Source organism: Coregonus lavaretus, assembly GCF_964263955.1.
Source record: "Coregonus lavaretus genome assembly, chromosome: 24".
Taxonomy (NCBI): Eukaryota; Metazoa; Chordata; class Actinopteri; order Salmoniformes; family Salmonidae; genus Coregonus; species Coregonus lavaretus.
This window is the reverse complement of record NC_140011.1, coordinates 26718701-26736447: the sequence shown is the minus strand read 5'-3', so window position 1 is coordinate 26736447 and position 17747 is coordinate 26718701. Positions and strand designations below refer to the sequence as shown.

General features: G+C 42.4%; 2 protein-coding genes across 11 annotated transcripts in view; both read right to left on the bottom strand.

Moving 5' to 3' along the window:
- Positions 1 to 5604: 5604 nt before the first annotated feature.
- On the bottom strand, positions 5605 to 13946 carry LOC311099645 (uncharacterized protein). 4 transcript variants are annotated; one of them, XM_084140366.1, is made up of 4 exons: positions 13715 to 13946; positions 8259 to 8394; positions 7992 to 8096; positions 5605 to 7904 (listed from the first exon to the last, which is right to left on the bottom strand). In XM_084140366.1, exons 2-4 carry the CDS (start codon positions 8391 to 8393, stop codon positions 7737 to 7739), a joined length of 408 nt encoding a protein of 135 aa, XP_083996492.1. In that variant the 5' UTR covers position 8394; positions 13715 to 13946; the 3' UTR covers positions 5605 to 7736. The 4 variants fall into 4 exon arrangements, with proteins under 4 accessions (XP_083996492.1, XP_083996490.1, XP_083996491.1 ...); XM_084140364.1 differs by having other exon boundaries at positions 13843 to 13946; XM_084140365.1 differs by having other exon boundaries at positions 13711 to 13831.
- A 256-nt stretch (positions 13947 to 14202) lies between these two features.
- Positions 14203 to 17747, bottom strand: part of LOC311099592 (protein PRRC2B-like) — a 41122-nt gene continuing 37577 nt past the window's right edge. For 4 of the 7 annotated variants that reach the window (XM_084140288.1, XM_084140291.1, XM_084140290.1 and 1 more), the window contains one exon: positions 16547 to 16632. Coding sequence is in view for 3 of the 7 variants with exons in the window: in XM_084140286.1 (XP_083996412.1) it covers positions 16466 to 16632 (167 nt within the window). In the remaining 4 variants the exon portion in view is untranslated. Of the gene's footprint in view, positions 16633 to 17747 lie in introns of all 7 variants that reach the window. The other 3 variants (XM_084140286.1, XM_084140289.1, XM_084140287.1) reach the window with 1 other exon arrangement.

The following is a 17747-nucleotide window of genomic DNA, read 5'->3' as shown; positions in this document are numbered from 1 at the left end:
AGGGAGCGTTTGACCGTGATGAGGGGTGGTCGTTTGACCGCGGACCCGTTACGGACGCAGGCAATAAGGCAGTGATCGCTGAGATCCTGGTTGAAGACAGCGGAGGTGTATTTAGAGGATAAGTTAGTCAAGATGATATCTATGAGGGTACCTATGTTTACGGATTTAGGGTTGTACCTGGTAGGTTCGTTGATAATTTGTGTGAGATTGAGGGCATCTAGTTTGGATTGTAGGATGGCCGGGGTGTTAAGCATATCCGAATAACCCTAACCACACTGCTTACTTTATGCCTAACTTTAAATTAAGAACTAAAAGCACATTTTTGCTTTTATTAATTTTTCAGATATAGCCCATTTTGACTGTGTGGCTTTGGTAATTGTGATAACCAGTATTAATAGGTTGATGTTACAAATATCCCGCATTCATAATGGAATAGTGGTTGATGTTAAGTATCCATACAATGTACTCTAGACATATAAACAGGGCTAGAGGCTGCTGAGGGGAGGACGGCTCATAATAATGGTTGGAATGGAGTCAATGGAATGGTATCAACCACATGTAAACCACGTGTTTGATACCATTCCATTGACTCCATTCCAGCCATTATTATGAGTCATCCTCCCCTCAGCAGCCTCCATTGGATTGGTAATTCAGAGGTGGAGTGGAGGAGCCTCTATTTGAAGGTGTAGAGTTAGGATTAGGGTTGAGCCATGCCCCGTCATCTGCCATCTCTCCAAACTTTCCTCTTGTCCCATGTCCACCTAGTTTGGCTGACACAAACTCAAAGTCCTCCTCCAAGTCTGCTGTGTACCACATGGATCGCATCAGCCAGGCTAATGTCCATCCTAACCCTAACTTCATGTGCACACCCCGGTTCAACCCTAACCCATGCCTCAACCCTAACCGTAGACTGGTAATACATTGTACATAGAGCTGTAGCACAAACCAAAACCATAACCCTAGTAATACATTATACTTACAGCTACCAGCATGTTTCTACCAGCATGTTAAATGTGCAATCAGAGGGGGAAAAAACTCTAGATCACCTTTACTCCACACACAGAGACGCGTACAAAGCTCTCCCTCGCCCTCCATTTGGCAAATCTGACCATAATTATATCCTCCTGATTCCTGCTTATTAGCAAAAACTAAAGCAGGAAGCACCAGTGTCTCAGTTTAATAAGGAAGTGGTCAGATGACGCAGATGCTAAGCTACAGGACTGTTTTGCTAGCACAGACTGGAATATGTTCCGGGATTCTTCCGATGGCATTGAGGAGTACACCAGATCAGTCACTGGCTTCATCAATAAGCACATCGATGACGTCGTCTCCACATTGACCATACGTACCCCAAACAGAAGCCATGGATTACAGGCAACATCCGCACTGAGCTAAACGGTAGAGCTGCCGCTTTCAAGGAGCGGGACTCTAACCCGGACGAACCATCAAACAGGCAGAGTCAATACAGGACTAAGATTGAATCGTACTACACCGGCTCTGACGCTCGTCAGATGTGGCAGGGCTTGCAAACTATTACAGACTACAAAGGGAAGCACAGCCACGAGCTGCCCAGTGACATGAGCCTACCAGAAGAGCTAAATCACTTCTATGCTCGCTTCGATGCAAGCAACACTGAAGCATGCATGAGAGCATCAGCTGTTCCGGATGAATATGTGATCATGCTCTCCGTAGCCGATGTGAGTAAGACATTTAAGCAGGTCAACATTCACAAGGCCACAGCGCCAGACGGATTACCAGGAAGTGTACTCCGAGCATGCGCTGACTAACTGGCAAGTGTCTTCACTGACATTTTCAACATGTCCCTGACTGAGTCTGTAATACCAACATGTTTCAAGCAGACCACCATAGTCCCTGTGCCCAATAACACTAAGATAACCTGCCTAAATGACTACCGACCTGTAGCACTCACATCTGTAGCCATGAAGTGCTTCGAAAGGCTGGACATGGCTCACATCAACACCATTATCCCAGAAACCCTAGACCCACTCCAATTTGCATACCTCCCCAACAGATCCACAGATGATGCAATCTCTATTGCACTCCACACTGCCCTTTCCCAGCTGGACAAGAAGAACACCTACGTGAGAATGCTATTCATTGACTACAGCTCAGCGTTCCTCACCATAGTGCCCTCAAAGCTCATCACTAAGCTAAGGACCCTGGGACTAAACACCTTACTCTGCAACTTGATCCTGGACTTCCTGACAGGCCGCCCCCCAGGTGGTAAGGGTAGGCAACAACACATCTGCCACGCTGATCCTCAACACAGGGGCCCCTCAGGGGTGCATGCTCAGTCCCCTCCTGTACTCCCTGTTCACCCATGACTGCATGGCCAAGCACGACTCCAACACCATCATTAAGTTTGCAGATGACACAACAGTGGTAGGCCTGATCACCGACAACGATGAGACAGCCTATAGGTAGGAGGTCAGAGACCTGGCCGTGTGGTGCCAGGATGATAACCTCTCCCTCAACGTGATCAAGACAAAGGAGATGATTGTGGACTACAGGAAAAAAAAAGAGTACTGAGCACGCCCCCATTGTCATCTATGGGACTGTAGTGGAACAGGTTGAGAGCTTCAAGTTCCTTGGTGTCCACATCACCAACAAACTATCATGGTCCAAACACACCAAGACAGTCATGAAAAGGGCACGACAAAGCCTATTCCCCCTCAGGAGACTGAAAAGATTTGGCATGGGTCCTCAGATCCTCAAAAAGTTCTACAGCTGCACCATCGAGAGCATCCTGACTGGTTGCATCACCACCTGGTATGGCAACTGCTCGGCCTCCGACCGCAAGGCACTACAAATGGTAGTGCATACGGCCCAGTACATCACTGGGGCCAAGCTTCCTGCCATCCAGGACCTCTATACCAGGCGGTGTCAGAGGAAGGCCCTAAAAATGGTCAAAGACTCCAGCCACCCTAATTATAGACTGTTCTCTCTGCTACCACACGGCAAGCGGTACCGGAGCGCCAAGTCTAGGTCCAAAAGGCTTCTTAACAGCTTCTACCCCCAAGCCATAAGATTCCTGAACAGCTAATCATGGCTACCCAGACTATTTGCATTTATTTATTTCATCACATTCCCAGTGGGTCAGAAGTTTACATACACTCAATTAGTATTTGGTAGCATTGCCTTTAAATTGTTTAACTTGGGTCAAATGTTTCTGGTAGCCTTCCACAAGCTTCCCACAATAAGTTGGGTGAATTTTGGCCCATTCCTCCTGACAGAGCTGGTGTAACTGAGTCAGGTTTGTAGGCCTCCTTGCTCGCACACGCCTTTTCAGTTCTGCTCACACATTTTCTATAGGATTGAGGTCTGGGCTTTGTGATGGCCACTCCAATACCTTGACTTTGTTGTCCTTAAGCCATTTTGCCACAACTCTGGAAGTATGCTTGGGGTCATTGTCCATTTGAAAGACCCATTTGCGACCAAGCTTTAACTTCCTGACTGATGTCTTGAGATGTTGCTTCAATATATCCACATAATTTTCCTTCATCATGATGCCATCTATTTTGTGAAGTGCACCAGTCCCTCCTGCAGCAAAGCACCCCCACAGCATGATGCTGCCACGCCCGTGCTTCACGGTTGGGATGGTGTTCTTCGGCTTGCAAGCAACCCCCTTTTTCCTCCAAACATAACGATGGTCATTATGGCCAAACAGTTCTATTTTTGTTTCATCAGACCAGAGGACATTTCTCCAAAAAGTACGATCTTTGTCCCCATGTGCAGTTGCAAACCATAGTCTGGCTTTTTTATTGCGGTTTTGGAGCAGTGGCTTCTTCCTTGCTGAGCAGCCTTTCAGGTTATGTCGATATAGGACTCGTTTTACTGTGGATATAGATCACAAGGTCCTTTGCTGTTGTTCTGGGATTGATTTGCACTTTTCGCACCAAAGTACGTTCATCTCTAGGAGACAGAATGCGTCTCCTTCCTGAGCGGTATGATCGGCTGCGTGGTCCCATGGTGTTTATACTTGCGTACTATTGTTTGTACAGATGAATGTGGTACCTTCAGGTGTTTGGAAATTGCTCTCAAGGATGAACCAGACTTTTTTTCAGAGGTCTTGGCTGATCTCTTTTGATTTTCCCATGATGTCAAGCAAAGAGGAACTGAAGGTAGGACTTGAAATACATCCACAGGTACACCTCCAATTGACTCAAATGATGTCAATTAGCCTATCAGAAGCTTCTAAAGCCATGACATCATTTTCTGGAATTTTCCAAGCTGTTAAAGGTACAGTCAACTTAGTGTATGTAAACTTCTGACCCACTGGAATTGTGATACAGTGAATTATAAGTTAAATAATCTGTCTGTAAACAATTGTTGGAAAAATGACTTGTGTCATGCTCAAAGCCGACTTGCCAAAACTATAGTTTGTTAACAAGAAATTTGTGGAGTGGTTGAAAAACGAGTTTTAATTACTCCAACCTAAGTGTATGTAAACCTCCGACTTCAACTGTATTACCTCAATTACCTCGACTAACCGGTGCCCCCGCAGATAGACTCTGTACCGGTACCCCCTGTATATAGCCTCCCTACTGTTATTTTATTTTACTGCTGCTCTTTAATGATTTTTTATTTATAAATGTTTTACTTTACACTTTTTTTTCGTAAAACGGCATTGTTGGTTAAGGGCTTGTAAGTAAGCATTTCACTGTAAGGTCTACACCTGTTGTATTCGGTGCATGTGGCAAATAACATTTGATTTGATATAGAAACAACCAAACCATAACCCTAACGCTATAGGTTAACCCTAACCCTAGGCTGCTAATACATGTACAGCTGTAGAGCCAACCATAACTACATTTAACCCTAGACTGGTAATATTGTACTTACAGCTGTAGCACCAACCCCAACCCTAGACTTGTAATACATTGTAATCCTAACTTCTTGTCCACACCCTGGCTTAACCCTTACCCTAACCATAACCCGAGCTTCATGTCCACACCTTGGTTCAAACTTGAGCCATAATAACCCTAAGAGTTTATCATACTTTTCTCTTTGGACACATAAAATGCTGGAGCTCAGCTCCCCCTTTGACCCAAGGTGCAGGAGCCTGGCTCTGATTGCTCTGGCTCCAGTTCAACAGTGACTATAAAACAGGTAATCAACAATGTTACAAATACACACTGGAATGAACTTAGTTCTTTTTCTCTGTAGCCTTTAACTCCTGATTTAATTTTGTATTAGCCTTTTATTGTTGTGGAACAGGTTTAAAAATGGTTCAATATGCAGATTGTGTGGAGGGTATTTGTATTATTTAATAGAAAAGATACACAGATAACTACATAACAAGGTGTACACTTTTTTAGGTAAGTTTAGCCAATGATGTATATAAACCCTGGATTGCTGATGCTATGTATTGGCCCTTAAGAGAGAGATTTTGAAGCCACCATTCGGCCATATTGCCACTCCCCAGTAGCAGCAGAATGAATGGAATTCTACAGTATTTCAATTAAATGATTCAAGGACAAAATTACATTATTTTACACTGAACAAAAATATAAACGTAACATGTTGGTCTCATGTTTCATGAGCTGAAATGAAAGATCCCAGAAATTGTCCATAAGCACAAAAGCTTATTTCTCTCAAATGTTGTGCACAAATTAGTTTACATCCCTGTTAGTGAGCTTTTCTCCTTTACCAAGGTTACCCATCCATCTGATAGGTGTGGCATATCAAGAAGCTGATTAAACAGCATGATCATTACACAGGTGCACCTTGTGCTGGGGGCAATAAAAGGCCACTCTAAAATGTGCAGTTTTGTCACAACACAATGCCACAGATGTCTCAAGCTTTGAGGGAGCATGCAATTGGCATGCTGACTGCAGGAATGTCCACCAGAGCTGTAGGCAGATAATTTAATGTTAATTTACATTTTAGTCATTTAGCAGACGCTCTTCTCTACCATAAGCCGCCTCCAACATTGTTTTAGAGAATTTTGGCTTTACGTCCAACCGTCCTCAGACTATGTGTAACCACGCCAGCCCAAGACCTCCACATCTGGCTTCTTCCCCTGCAGGATTGTCTGAGACCAGCCATCCGGACAGCTGATGAAACTGTGGGTTTGCACAACCAAAGAATTTCTGCACAAACTGTCGTCCTCACCAGGGTCTTGACCTGACTGCAGTTTGGCGTCGTAACCGACTTCAGTCGGAAAATGCTCACCTCCAATGGCCATTGGTACGCTGGAAAAGTATGCTCTTCACGGATGAATCCCGGTGTATGGTGTTGTGCGGGCGAGCGGTTTGCCGATGTCAACGTTGTGAACAGTGCCCCATGGTGGTGGTGGGATTATGGTATGGGCAGGCATAAGCTACGGACAACGAACACAATTGCATTTTATCAATGGCAATTTCAATGCACAGCAATACCGTGACGAGATCCTGAGGCCCATTGTCATGAGATTCATCCGCCGCCATCACCTCATGTTTCAGCATGATAATGCACGCCCGTTGTCGCAAGGATATGTACACAATTCCTGGAAGCTGAAAATGTCCTAGTTCTTGAATGGCCTGCATCGACTAGGTGAAAAATCTGTCGATGTGCCCTTGAGCAAGGCACTTAACCCTGATTGCTCCTGTAAGTCGCTCTGGATAAGAGCGTCTGCTAAATGACTAAAATGTAAATGTAAAAAATGGGATGCTCTTGATCGACGTGTACGACAGTGTGTTCCAGTTCCTGCTAATATCCAGCAACTTTGCACAGCCATTGAACAGTGGGACAACATTCCACAGGCCACAATCAACAGCCTGATGAACTCTAAGCGAAGGAGATGTGTCGCGCTGCATGAGACAAATGGTGGTCACACCAGATAGACTGGTTTTCTGATCCACGCCCCTACCTTTTATTTATTTTTAAGGTATCTGTGACCAACAGATGCATATTTGTATTCCCAGTTGTGAAATCCATTGATTAAGGCCTAAATAATGTATTTATATTGACTGATTTCTTTATATGAACTGTAACTCAGTAAAATCTTTGAAATTGTTGCATGTTGCATTTATATTTTGGTTCAGTGTAAGTATTTTTTGGTTGTAGTGGGGACAGTATCAATAGTAATCTAAAACAATTATACTATTAGCTATTGAGAAAACGTTTCAATATTTGTTTGAATGGTTAGCTCACATAATATAATGTAAAACTATGCATTAAGGTGTCTGTAATAGAATAAATGTGGCAAAAACTAATGTAGACATTAAATAAATGCATTTCTATAGCTTCTCCCAAAACATTTTTACAATTGTGGGTAGAGTTCCAAGATGGAGGCGCTGTGGCTTCATCATTGGTTATAGCTGGCAGCTGCAAAAGATCACAACAATGAGAAGACCAAAACAAAATCAGATAACTGAGTAATATCAACAAACATTTTACAAGAGACAGAAAAGCGCCACAGAAGTGCACAATAAAATACAATTTCTCAAATAAAACACTGCAGTGAAATGTTGAACTATTCGATACAATTACAGAAATGTGAGTGGATAGTGACTAATATTGTGGCCTTGATATAATATAAAATGTATGTTTGTCTGCAGCTTAGTTAGTTGGTTGTAATCAGGTCTTTTAGTATGGTCATTTAGCAGACGCATTTATCCAAAGCAACTTGCAGTTAACACAGTCAATGTGTCCCACGCAATTAAAACCCACAACCCTGGTATTGCCAGCACCCTGATCCAGGTCCAACCAACTGATTCATCTGAGCCACCAGGTCACCAGGCGCAGGACATCTCGGAGGCAGCGTCACTGTTGCGTCGTGTGCGGATAGGAGACCAGCCATACTCAGACTGGGCATCATCAGCCAGACTGTGGATCCGGCCCCAGCGTGGAGAGTGCCTGGAGCCCTGCTTCCCTCCCCAGGTACGAGGCTTCGGGTTCATCTGCACACAAAAGCCCTGATATTATAGAAAACCATGCACATCTTCTTAACACACACAGAAGCAGTTGTCAGTTAAACTGTCTCTCACCTGAACAAAGACAGATGTGTTCATCTGAAGGGTCTCCACTCGCTCTGACAGCTGACCCAGCCAGTCCAGATGGTCAGCAATAGACTGGTTCAGATCCCCATTGTTCTGCAATGGTGTAGAAACAGATACACTGTCATATTTCAGTATATATCCCTCCCTGAGCACAATGGGGCTTGGATGTAGTGGATCAATATTCAGATCAGAATAGGGGGAAATAGGCCTATAGGCTACAGTAGTTGAGTGAGAGAATGAATAGTGCAAACAAACCCCAGAGAGGTTGTCTTTAAGCTCAGTAGCAGAGAGACGGATGTGCTCTAGTTTATCAATTTGCTCCTTCAGACGGTCTTCAAGCTCCTGCATCATCATCAGACCCTCGTCTGGCCTGACTGCCTTACCTGACATCCTGAGACAAAGCACAACAAAATATAATGAAGACACGTATCAAATTCCATCATAATGAGTGTTGACTCCCTGGACCCTACAAATGTACTACTGCCTCTGCTAAGTGGTCTGGGGCCTCATTTATAAACCATGCGTACACGTACAGTGCCTTCAGAAAGTCTTCATACCACTTAACTTATTCCACATTTTGTTGTGTTACAGCCTGAATTCAAAATGGATAAAAAATATATATCACACTTTTACAAACAAAACCACATAATGACAAAGTGAAAACTTTGTAGAAGCACCTTTGGCAGCGATTACAGCTGTGAGTATTTTTGGGTAATACGTCTCTAAGAGCTTTCCACACCTAGATTGTGCAACATTTGCCCATTATGCGTTTCAAAATTCCTCAAGCTGTCAAATTGGTTATTGATCATTGCTAGACAACCCTTTTCAGGTAAATAATAATAATAATAATAATAATAATATGCCATTTAGCAGACGCTTTTATCCAAAGCGACTTACAGTCATGCGTGCATACATTTTTGTGTATGGGTGGTCCCTGGGATCGAACCCACTACCTTGGCGTTACAAGCGCCGTGCTCTACCAGCTGAGCTACAGAGGACCACGGTAATGCCTTAGATTTTCAAGCCGATTTAAGTCAAAACTGTAACTTGGCCTGGCCACTCAGGAACATTCACTGCCTTCTTGGTAAGGAACAACAGTGTAGATTTGGCTTTGCATTTGAAGTTATTGTCCTGCTGAAAGGTGAATTCATCTTCCAGTGTCTGGTGGAAAGCAGACTGAACTAGGTTTTCCTCTAGGATTTTGCCTGTGCTTAGCTCCATTCCGTTTCTTTTTTATCCTGAAAAACTCCCCAGTCCTTAACGATTACAAGCATACCTATAATTTAATTTTTTTATTTTTTTAGTCATTTAGCAGACGCTCTTATCCAGAGCGACTTACAGGAGCAATTAGGGTTAAGTGCCTTGCTCAAGGGCACATCGACAGATTTTTCACCTAGTCAGCTCGGGGATTAGAACCAGCAACCTTTCGGTTACTGGCACAACACTCTTAACCACTAAGCTACCTGCCGCCCTACATGATGCAGCCACCACTATGCTTGAAAATATGGAGAGTGGTACTCAGTAATATGTTGTGTTGGATTTGCACAAAACATAACACTTTGTATTTAGGACAAAAAGTGAATTGCTTTGCCACATTTTTTGAAGTATTACTTTACTGCCTTGTTGCAAACAGGATGCATGTTTTGTAATATTTGTATTCTGTACAGGCTTCTTTCTTTTCCCTCTGTCAATTAGGTTAGTATTGTGGAGTAATGACAATGTTGTTGATCCATCCTCAGTGTTCTCCTATCACAGCCAATAAACTCTGTAACTGTTTTAAAGTCACCATTGGCCTCATGGTGAAATCCCTGACCGGTTTCCTTCCTCTCCGGCAACTGAGTTAGGAAGGACGCCTGTATCTTTGTAGTGACTGGGTGTATTGATACACTATCCAAAGTGTAATGAATAACTTCACTATGCTCAAAGGGAATTCAATGTATGCTTTTAATATTTTTACCCATCAACCAATACCCTTCTTTGCGAGGCATTGGAAAACCTCTCTGGTCTTTGTGGTTGAATCTGTGTTTAAAATTCACTGCTCGACTGAGGGACCTTATAGATAATTGTATGTGTGGGGTACAGCGATGAGGTAGTCATAAGAAAATCACGTTAAACACTATTATTGCACACAGTGTGAGTCCATGCAACATATTATGTGACTTATTATGCAAATATTTACTCCTGAACTTATTTAGGCTTGCCATAACAAAGGGGTTGAATACTTATTGGCTCATGACATTTTAGCTTTTCATTTTTAAATAATTTGTACAAAAATTGAAAAACAGAATTCCACTTTGACATTATGGGGTATTGTGTGTAGGCCAGTGACAAAACATCAACATTTCATCCATGTAACACAACAAAATGTGGAAAAGGTCAAGGGGTGTGAATACTTTCTGAAGGCACTGTATGTACAAAATATACCCCAAAATGTGTGTGCACCAGTTCACGCAAAAGTTGTCATTTATACAAATTTAACTTGATGTGAGAATGTGCTTAGCTTCCCGCAAACTGCAGAATAAATCCCTCACATTTTCTGACTGAGATGGTTTCATACTGGCGAAGTAGCCTATAGGCCTACAACGTCGCATCTCCAAAAAAAATTTGGTACGTATTTGTCTTCAAACAATACAAAAGACGCACATACACACAAACATCAACAACATCACACCTTCCCAGTCCCACCTGCTCACATCCCCATCTCCATCTCCAGCGCCCGCATCACTCTCCACCACATGGCCTCAAACTGCACCATTTTGTTTCTCTCTGTCGTCCACGCACTTTCAACATTTAGATAATAAAGCATTTGACCTTTCCATTGTGTTAATATAAAGGTAAAATGTTTTAACTGGACCCACTTTACAGGAGTAAATAGATCAAATCAAATGTTATTGGCCACATGCGCCGAACACAACAGGTGTAGACATTACAGTGAAATGCTTACTTACAGCCCTTAACCAACAATGCATTAATTTTTTTATAAAACAAGTAAAATAAAACAACAACAAAAAAGTGTTGAGAAAAAAAGAGCAGAAGTAAAATAAAATAACAGTAAGGAGGCTTTATATACAGGGGGGTACCGGTGCAGAGTCAATGTGCGGGGGCACCGGCAAGTTGAGGTAGTTGAGGTAATATGTACATGTGGGTAGAGTTAAAGTGACTATGCATAAATAATTAACAGAGTAGCAGCAGCATAAAAAGATGGGGTGGGGGTGGGGGGGCAGTGCAAATAGTTTGGGTAGCCATGATTAGCTGTTCAGGAGTCTTAGCCATGATTAGCTGTTCAGGAGTCTTATGGCTTGGGGGTAGAAACTGTTGAGAAGTATTTTGGACCTAGACTTGGCACTCCGGTACCGCTTGCCGTGCGGTAGCAGAGAGAACAGTCTATGACTAGGGTGGCTGGAGTCTTTGACAATTTTGAGGGCCTTCCTCTGACACCGCCTGGTATAGAGGTCCTGGATGGCAGAAAGCTTGGCCCCAGTGATGTACTGGGCCGTACGCACTACCCTCTGTAGTGCCTTGCGGTCGGACGCCGAGCAGTTGCCATACCAGGCGGTGATGCAACCAGTCAGGATGTTCTCGATGGTGCAGCTGTAGAATTTTTTGAGGATCTGAGGACCCATGCCAAATCTCTTCAGTCTCCTGAGGGGGAATAGGCTTTGTCGTGCCCTCTTCACGACGGTCTTGGTGTGTTTGGACCATGATAGTTTGTTGGTGATGTGGACACCAAGGAACTTTAAGCTCTCAACCTGTTCCACTACAGCCCTGTCGATGAGAATGGGGGCGTGCTCAGTCCTCTTTTTTTTCCTGTAGTCCACAATCATCTCCTTTGTCTTGGTCAGGTTGAGGGAGAGGTTGTTATCCTGGCACCACATGGCCAGGTCTCTGACCTCCTCCCTATAGGCTGTCTCATCATTGTCGGTGATCAGGCCTACCACTGTTGTGTCGTCGGCAAACTTAATGATCAACTATTTTGCTCTATGCGATCCGGCTACTGTACGCCTGAATAGTCTACTGTAATTTCAAATGTTTCAAATAAACATAATACATATTTAAATAACCATTTTCCAATAAATCTTCACCACCTTTTCTGGCCATGATGAGTTTATATTCCCAAAGAAGCTTTAGCATACAACAAATTACCATGTACATCACTCATTTAATTGGGCCTATTAGATAGGCTATTATTTCAAGAATTTGCTCCAGGGTTTCCCAAACCCCCCTACTCCAGCTTCTCAAGAGTTGGGCACTATATCTGCCAAGATGTCTGGACCTTTATGACACAGGAATGCTTGCCCTTATTACTCTGCCCCCGTCTGGCTTCCCTCCATTCGCTACATGAGCACATAGCAAGAGCACTAGAAGCCATGGTTGTGTAATCATTACTCCACCATAACAAAACGTTTTGCAATGAAAATGTGCATTTATTATTGGAAGTTCAAGTTAGTCCCCCCCGTTTGGTTCCTAGTGAAGACACTCGACTTCATGCTCCCTAAAATAATTCTCCCTAGCCCAAAGGCCGGCAGATGCCGATATTGTGTCGTTTCATCTTACCATCTAAAGGGCATGTATGCAGCCGGCTATACACTCCTATCCCCCGTTGACCGGTTCGTACATACACCTTCTCCATTCAGGCTGCAAAGCGTCGGTTTCCTCCTTAACTCGATTTAATGGCAAGAAGGAAAATATGCGTACTTTCTTTATGAAACACCATTTTCCACCACCATGCTAGAGTGGCTAATGTCTAGGAATGCTAGTCCAGGTTGCATATTGCGTTCAGCCGATCAGGTTGCAGCAGTCTGTTGTTTACCCCTGCCCTGGCCAGAGAGAGGGAGGCAAAGCGAGCTGCCCATGTTAGGCAGATCCCTAATTATTAAGCAATTGAGGAGTTTTTGTATGGGGGCAATGAGACAGTGTCGAATTGAGTCAAGATAAACATGAATTTCTATTTGGATACGTGAGGCTTATTTGATTTAATACAAGTTTTGTAATGCTTAGGTTGTTATGAGTGATATAAGTGTGATGCACGTGAAAAAACACTTTATATCGCAGTTGTCCCTGTTGAAATTCAAGACAGTCTATGTATATTTGAGGCTAGCATAGCATCTAACTCTCCATTGAATACAGCCGGTTAACGTCAACACCCCTCTTCGAATATATTTTTTATATTCAAATAAATGAGATGTATACACCAATCCAAAGAGAGGGCGGGAGCTTGACAGCCCACTGTTAGGACGGAGACATACAGTAAGTATCTAATCATTATATCCATATCTTTGCCCTGGCTTCAGGAAGTAGCATTAGCCACTCTAGCATGGTGGTGGAAAATGGTGTTGCATTAAGAAAGTATGCATATTTTCCCTTCCTTCTCGCCATTAAATCTAGTTAAGGAGGAATCCGACGCCTTAGCAGCTTTAATGTTTTATGTACGAACTCGTCCACGGGGGATAAGAGTGTACAGCCGGCTGCATGCATGCTCTTTGGACTGTAAGATTAAATGACTCAATATCGCCATCTGCCGGAATTCGGGATACATTATCCCTGGATGATTAAGTAAGGGCCGACTGCCACGTTCAAGTGTTCGAAATTCGCGAGTGTTTTAAAACATGGCGACATTCATCTTTATTCCACATTAAATATAAAAATACCCCATTATATTTCAGTCATTCAGTACACTTTGTACAAGCAACTAAGGTAGTCTACTTACGTACTTTGCGAGATGCGTTGCACGACAAAAGTTTTCAAACGTACCGACAAGACATCAATTGACAAAACTTCCAAGACCACCTCATGTATCTAGAACTTGACGTCCAAAGTTCGAGTAAAAATGTTTGTTTACCTTCTACTTGATTTATTCCGTCAAGATATCCTGTTTAGAGTGCAAGTGCTTAACAATTCTCTGCAGTGTAGCAAGCCCCCTTTGTCTGACAAAAATGTGTGGAATTCGACACTTCTGACGTCATGACATTCACTTGGCTTATTTTTCCCCAGGTGAAAACCACCACCACCTGTCGGTTCATTTGATACGATAGGCCTACCAAGTATGGTACGATAACCCGTTTGTATTGCTAATGTTGCCGGGTTCAATACATACGTTTTATTTCTTGAATATATATATATATATATATACACATACATACACACCTTGCTCATCCAACTAACAGCCTTGAACACAATAGAAATTCAACAAAGACAACGGTTTGGAAAAAGCACAACCGCTTTATTTTCTCTCAATAAGCTCTTAACAATGAAAAGGGCAAATATGATCATATATCTGAAAGGATAAACATCAGGAAGGATAAATAGACTGTTGGATCAGTTCGAGTGCACTGGTCCTCTGACAAAAACTGACATTTGAATCTTAAAAGTACAAAAAAAATAAGTATCATGGTGATATCTTGGTGTAGGTACAGTAATAGAAGTCGAGCGCAGGCAGAAACCAAATGCAGTTTCTCAGGTGTGTATAAGAGGTTTCAGTGTCCACCTTCCAGTCCCTGTCCAAAAACTGACAGGGTCACAGCAAAAAGCAGGGAAGCCATCACAACGTCCAATAAGCCAATTCACAAGTTAAAGCAGTCCACCCTGTGAGAACATCAGTGACCTTTTAAACATTTATCCTTTTATTAGTGATACAATATATAAATCAAACATATGGTTTTTAGACTCCCACCCTCCCTGACTGACCACAACTCGGAATATAATTGAACAGGTATGCATCATGTACAGACAGCAACATAAAGATGAGTGAACATTTTGTAGTGTCATGGAGCATTATAATAAGCATGAACATTTCTAAGCAGTTATGACATTGTAATAGTAAATATGACTTTCAAAATTAGTGACCCCCCCCAAAAAAAAAAACACATGATGCGATGCCAACAGTTCACTTTTTTCTAACAAAACAGAAATGCTTTAATATTCCTTCTGAGAGCCCAAAGCAACTGCAGCGTTCACAAAAAATATGTCTGCTAAGATAATACAAATTCATCAAGCATCTCTAAACTCTAAACCCCCTCCATCAAATTGTAACATATTTGGACCCTGATTGAGATTGAGAGTTACAGTTAAGCTGCATTTATTACCCAGAGACCTTACATGGTGCTAAATGTTCACTAGGGAGGTGTGCCTACTCATTTCTTCACTAACCCCGCCGACCTTTCCATCGAGTTGTGTTGAAAAAAATTATACAGATGTGTTTATAATAGCGCTAGGAGCAAAAGCAAAAACACTCCAGGAGAGCGATATAAAATCACTTGACATGTATCAGATGTGAATTCAGATTTCAACAACGCATTACAATGAAAAGGATAGTGATATAATCATTTGAATCAGCTATTGGGATCGTACAGTAAGTCAATGAAGCCCGCCCTCACTCCCCAACACTAAAGAATAACCCCACATTTTTTGCCAGCATGGTTGATCAAAACCACACACACACACTGCGGCGGCACATGTCCACTGACTTCAGAGCCTTTTGAAATTTTGTGACAGGGTCCTGGATCAGGCCCTGCAGTTAACACACGTTCAGTACATCACATGCACACACTGCATCAATGCCAGGGAAGCTTCAAATGAGGCAACATGATTTCTCTAAAATAGGAAATCCATAAAGGCCAGAGAGCGACATAAAAGCAAAAAACGGCCTTTTAAAAATAACGGAAACATTTTCTAACAATCTAAGCAGTTTTGTCACAGTTCACGAGCTGTGTGAAGTACCCTGGGAGGGCGACACACCCCGGGTCACACCTTTCCACGTCTACACACAATGTCCTCAAATCTGGGTTTGAAGGAATTTTTTTATTGAATAAAAGGAGTCCTTTAATAGAGCAAATAGGCAATGGTGACAAAAAAAAATATTAAAACTCCACGGTTACCTGCGAAAAATGTGAAAGTTGGGGGGAAAAAAACAAAATGTGCCGCTCTGCAATTATTTTTTTTTCAACGCATCCAGATTTGCTTTCTTTTAGTGACATGTCAAGTGCCTGCCTCATCTACAAGGCTACAGTCCAAAAAGGTAAGTTCAGTTTGTCAAAAAAGGGGTGAACTACGAAAGTGAACTACCTGCAGGAGATGGCCGTTTCCTTTTTCGGACTTTGATGGCGAGTAACTGGCGAGCAACACAGAAAACTTGATTTTTTAAATATTTTTTTTTGTTACCATTATTCTTCTCTCAAAAAGGACATGAACGTTAATAAATAAAGAGGACATTGAAGAGTCTGCTTAGAAGAGTGTCCCAAACTATTGTGTCTATGTATATATTTATATATATTTATATCTCTATATGTGGTGTTTAATAATAATAATAATAATAATAATAATAATAGTGTCCGGTTCTGAAAGTTGGTGTCCGGTTCTGGGAGTTCGTGATAGAAGGCTGAGAGGTGGGCCGAGGGAGGAGGCAGGGGGTTGTGTCTTTCAGAAGCAGGCTTCGTGAAGGTTAAAAGGAGGTTTAAGGTCCGTTGCTATGCCTTGCCCTCTTCCACTTTGATGGCCTGGGGTTTGATGGCTCCGGTGCATGGTGCTGGTTTGCCCTGCCAGCCATGAAGGGGCTCCTGGAGGTTGCTGGTCATCAGGCCCCCCCGACAGTGCCTTCTCCCCTCACCCACCAGCTGACGCCTATCCCTCAGGGCTTTACTCAAACACACACACAAGAAACGGAAGGTTAACGTTTCATATCGTTTTCAAATGGGCAACAAAACAACACTAATGTTACAAGTAGGGCTGGGCAACATATCAAATTAATTCAAATTAATGTTTTAGCTTGAAATTCCAAATGCCTGTACCGCAAGTGTCACGTTTTTTATTATTTCGTTTTGATGACAGTTTGTCAGCTTGTTCTCATGCCTTTTTGGTCTAGTCTCCTTTGCTCCTTCTGTGCTATGCACCTTCCCAGTTCCCACACACACCAAGTCCCACCCCCTGCCACTCACAACAACAAGGATGAAAGATCATTGTCCCTCTCTGACAAGCAGTTTCAACTCACTATTTGCATTTGAGGTTTGGTCCAACAGAATCGGTCATATGGACACCGAAACACTTCCAGACATTATTTTACTGTAATAGAGGAAAACGTACAATTTTTGTCTCAATTCTCAAAATTGAGCGCAGAGCAGACCCTACTAAAATGGGAGTATCAATTAACATTAATGCTCAGTTTGTCGCGTATGGCATTGCGGTACCGCTAGCAGCATTTTAGCCACAGAGTGTTGCGCTAGCTGTCTAGTCTGCGTTTTATACATTTGCAATGTGCATAAAGTGGCATTTATATAAGGAATTGTCAACTCGTTCTCATTCTGAGAAATAAGCATCTTATCCAGGTAGGCCACTTGATTTCAACATCTAAACAATGCGGACAGGCTAGCATGCTGTTCAAACATGTGGACAGAAGTGTGTGTTCATAACAGTTCAACTGTTCTACCTTATTAGCTAACAAATAGATCCAAGTTGGCTAGACTTGAAATATAAATATTAGCTGGCTTCTCACTAATAAGTGGGCTTGAGAGATTGTTTATGAGACCTGTGTTGATTTTCTATAATGCATTCACCTGCTACAAGAAATTGGTCATTATTAGTGGATGTGCACTGTGTATGGTTCTGGTAAAATTTCTAACAAAAAAGGGCATTTTCATAGACTGACATGACAGCCAGATCATTGCAAAAGGGCAGGTTAAACTTTTGATAAAATAATGTAATTATTTACATGGTTGTGGAAGGTTAATATTTAGCCTATGTATAATTTTACAA

Coding starts and splice junctions, on each gene's coding strand:
- LOC311099645 (XM_084140363.1), bottom strand. Junction 8,097..8,258: donor TTAAAGACAACCTCTCTGGG/GTTTGTTTGCAC, acceptor ACACCATTGCAG/AACAATGGGGATCTGAACCA. Junction 7,905..7,991: donor ACACATCTGTCTTTGTTCAG/GTGAGAGACAGT, acceptor TTTTGTGTGCAG/ATGAACCCGAAGCCTCGTAC.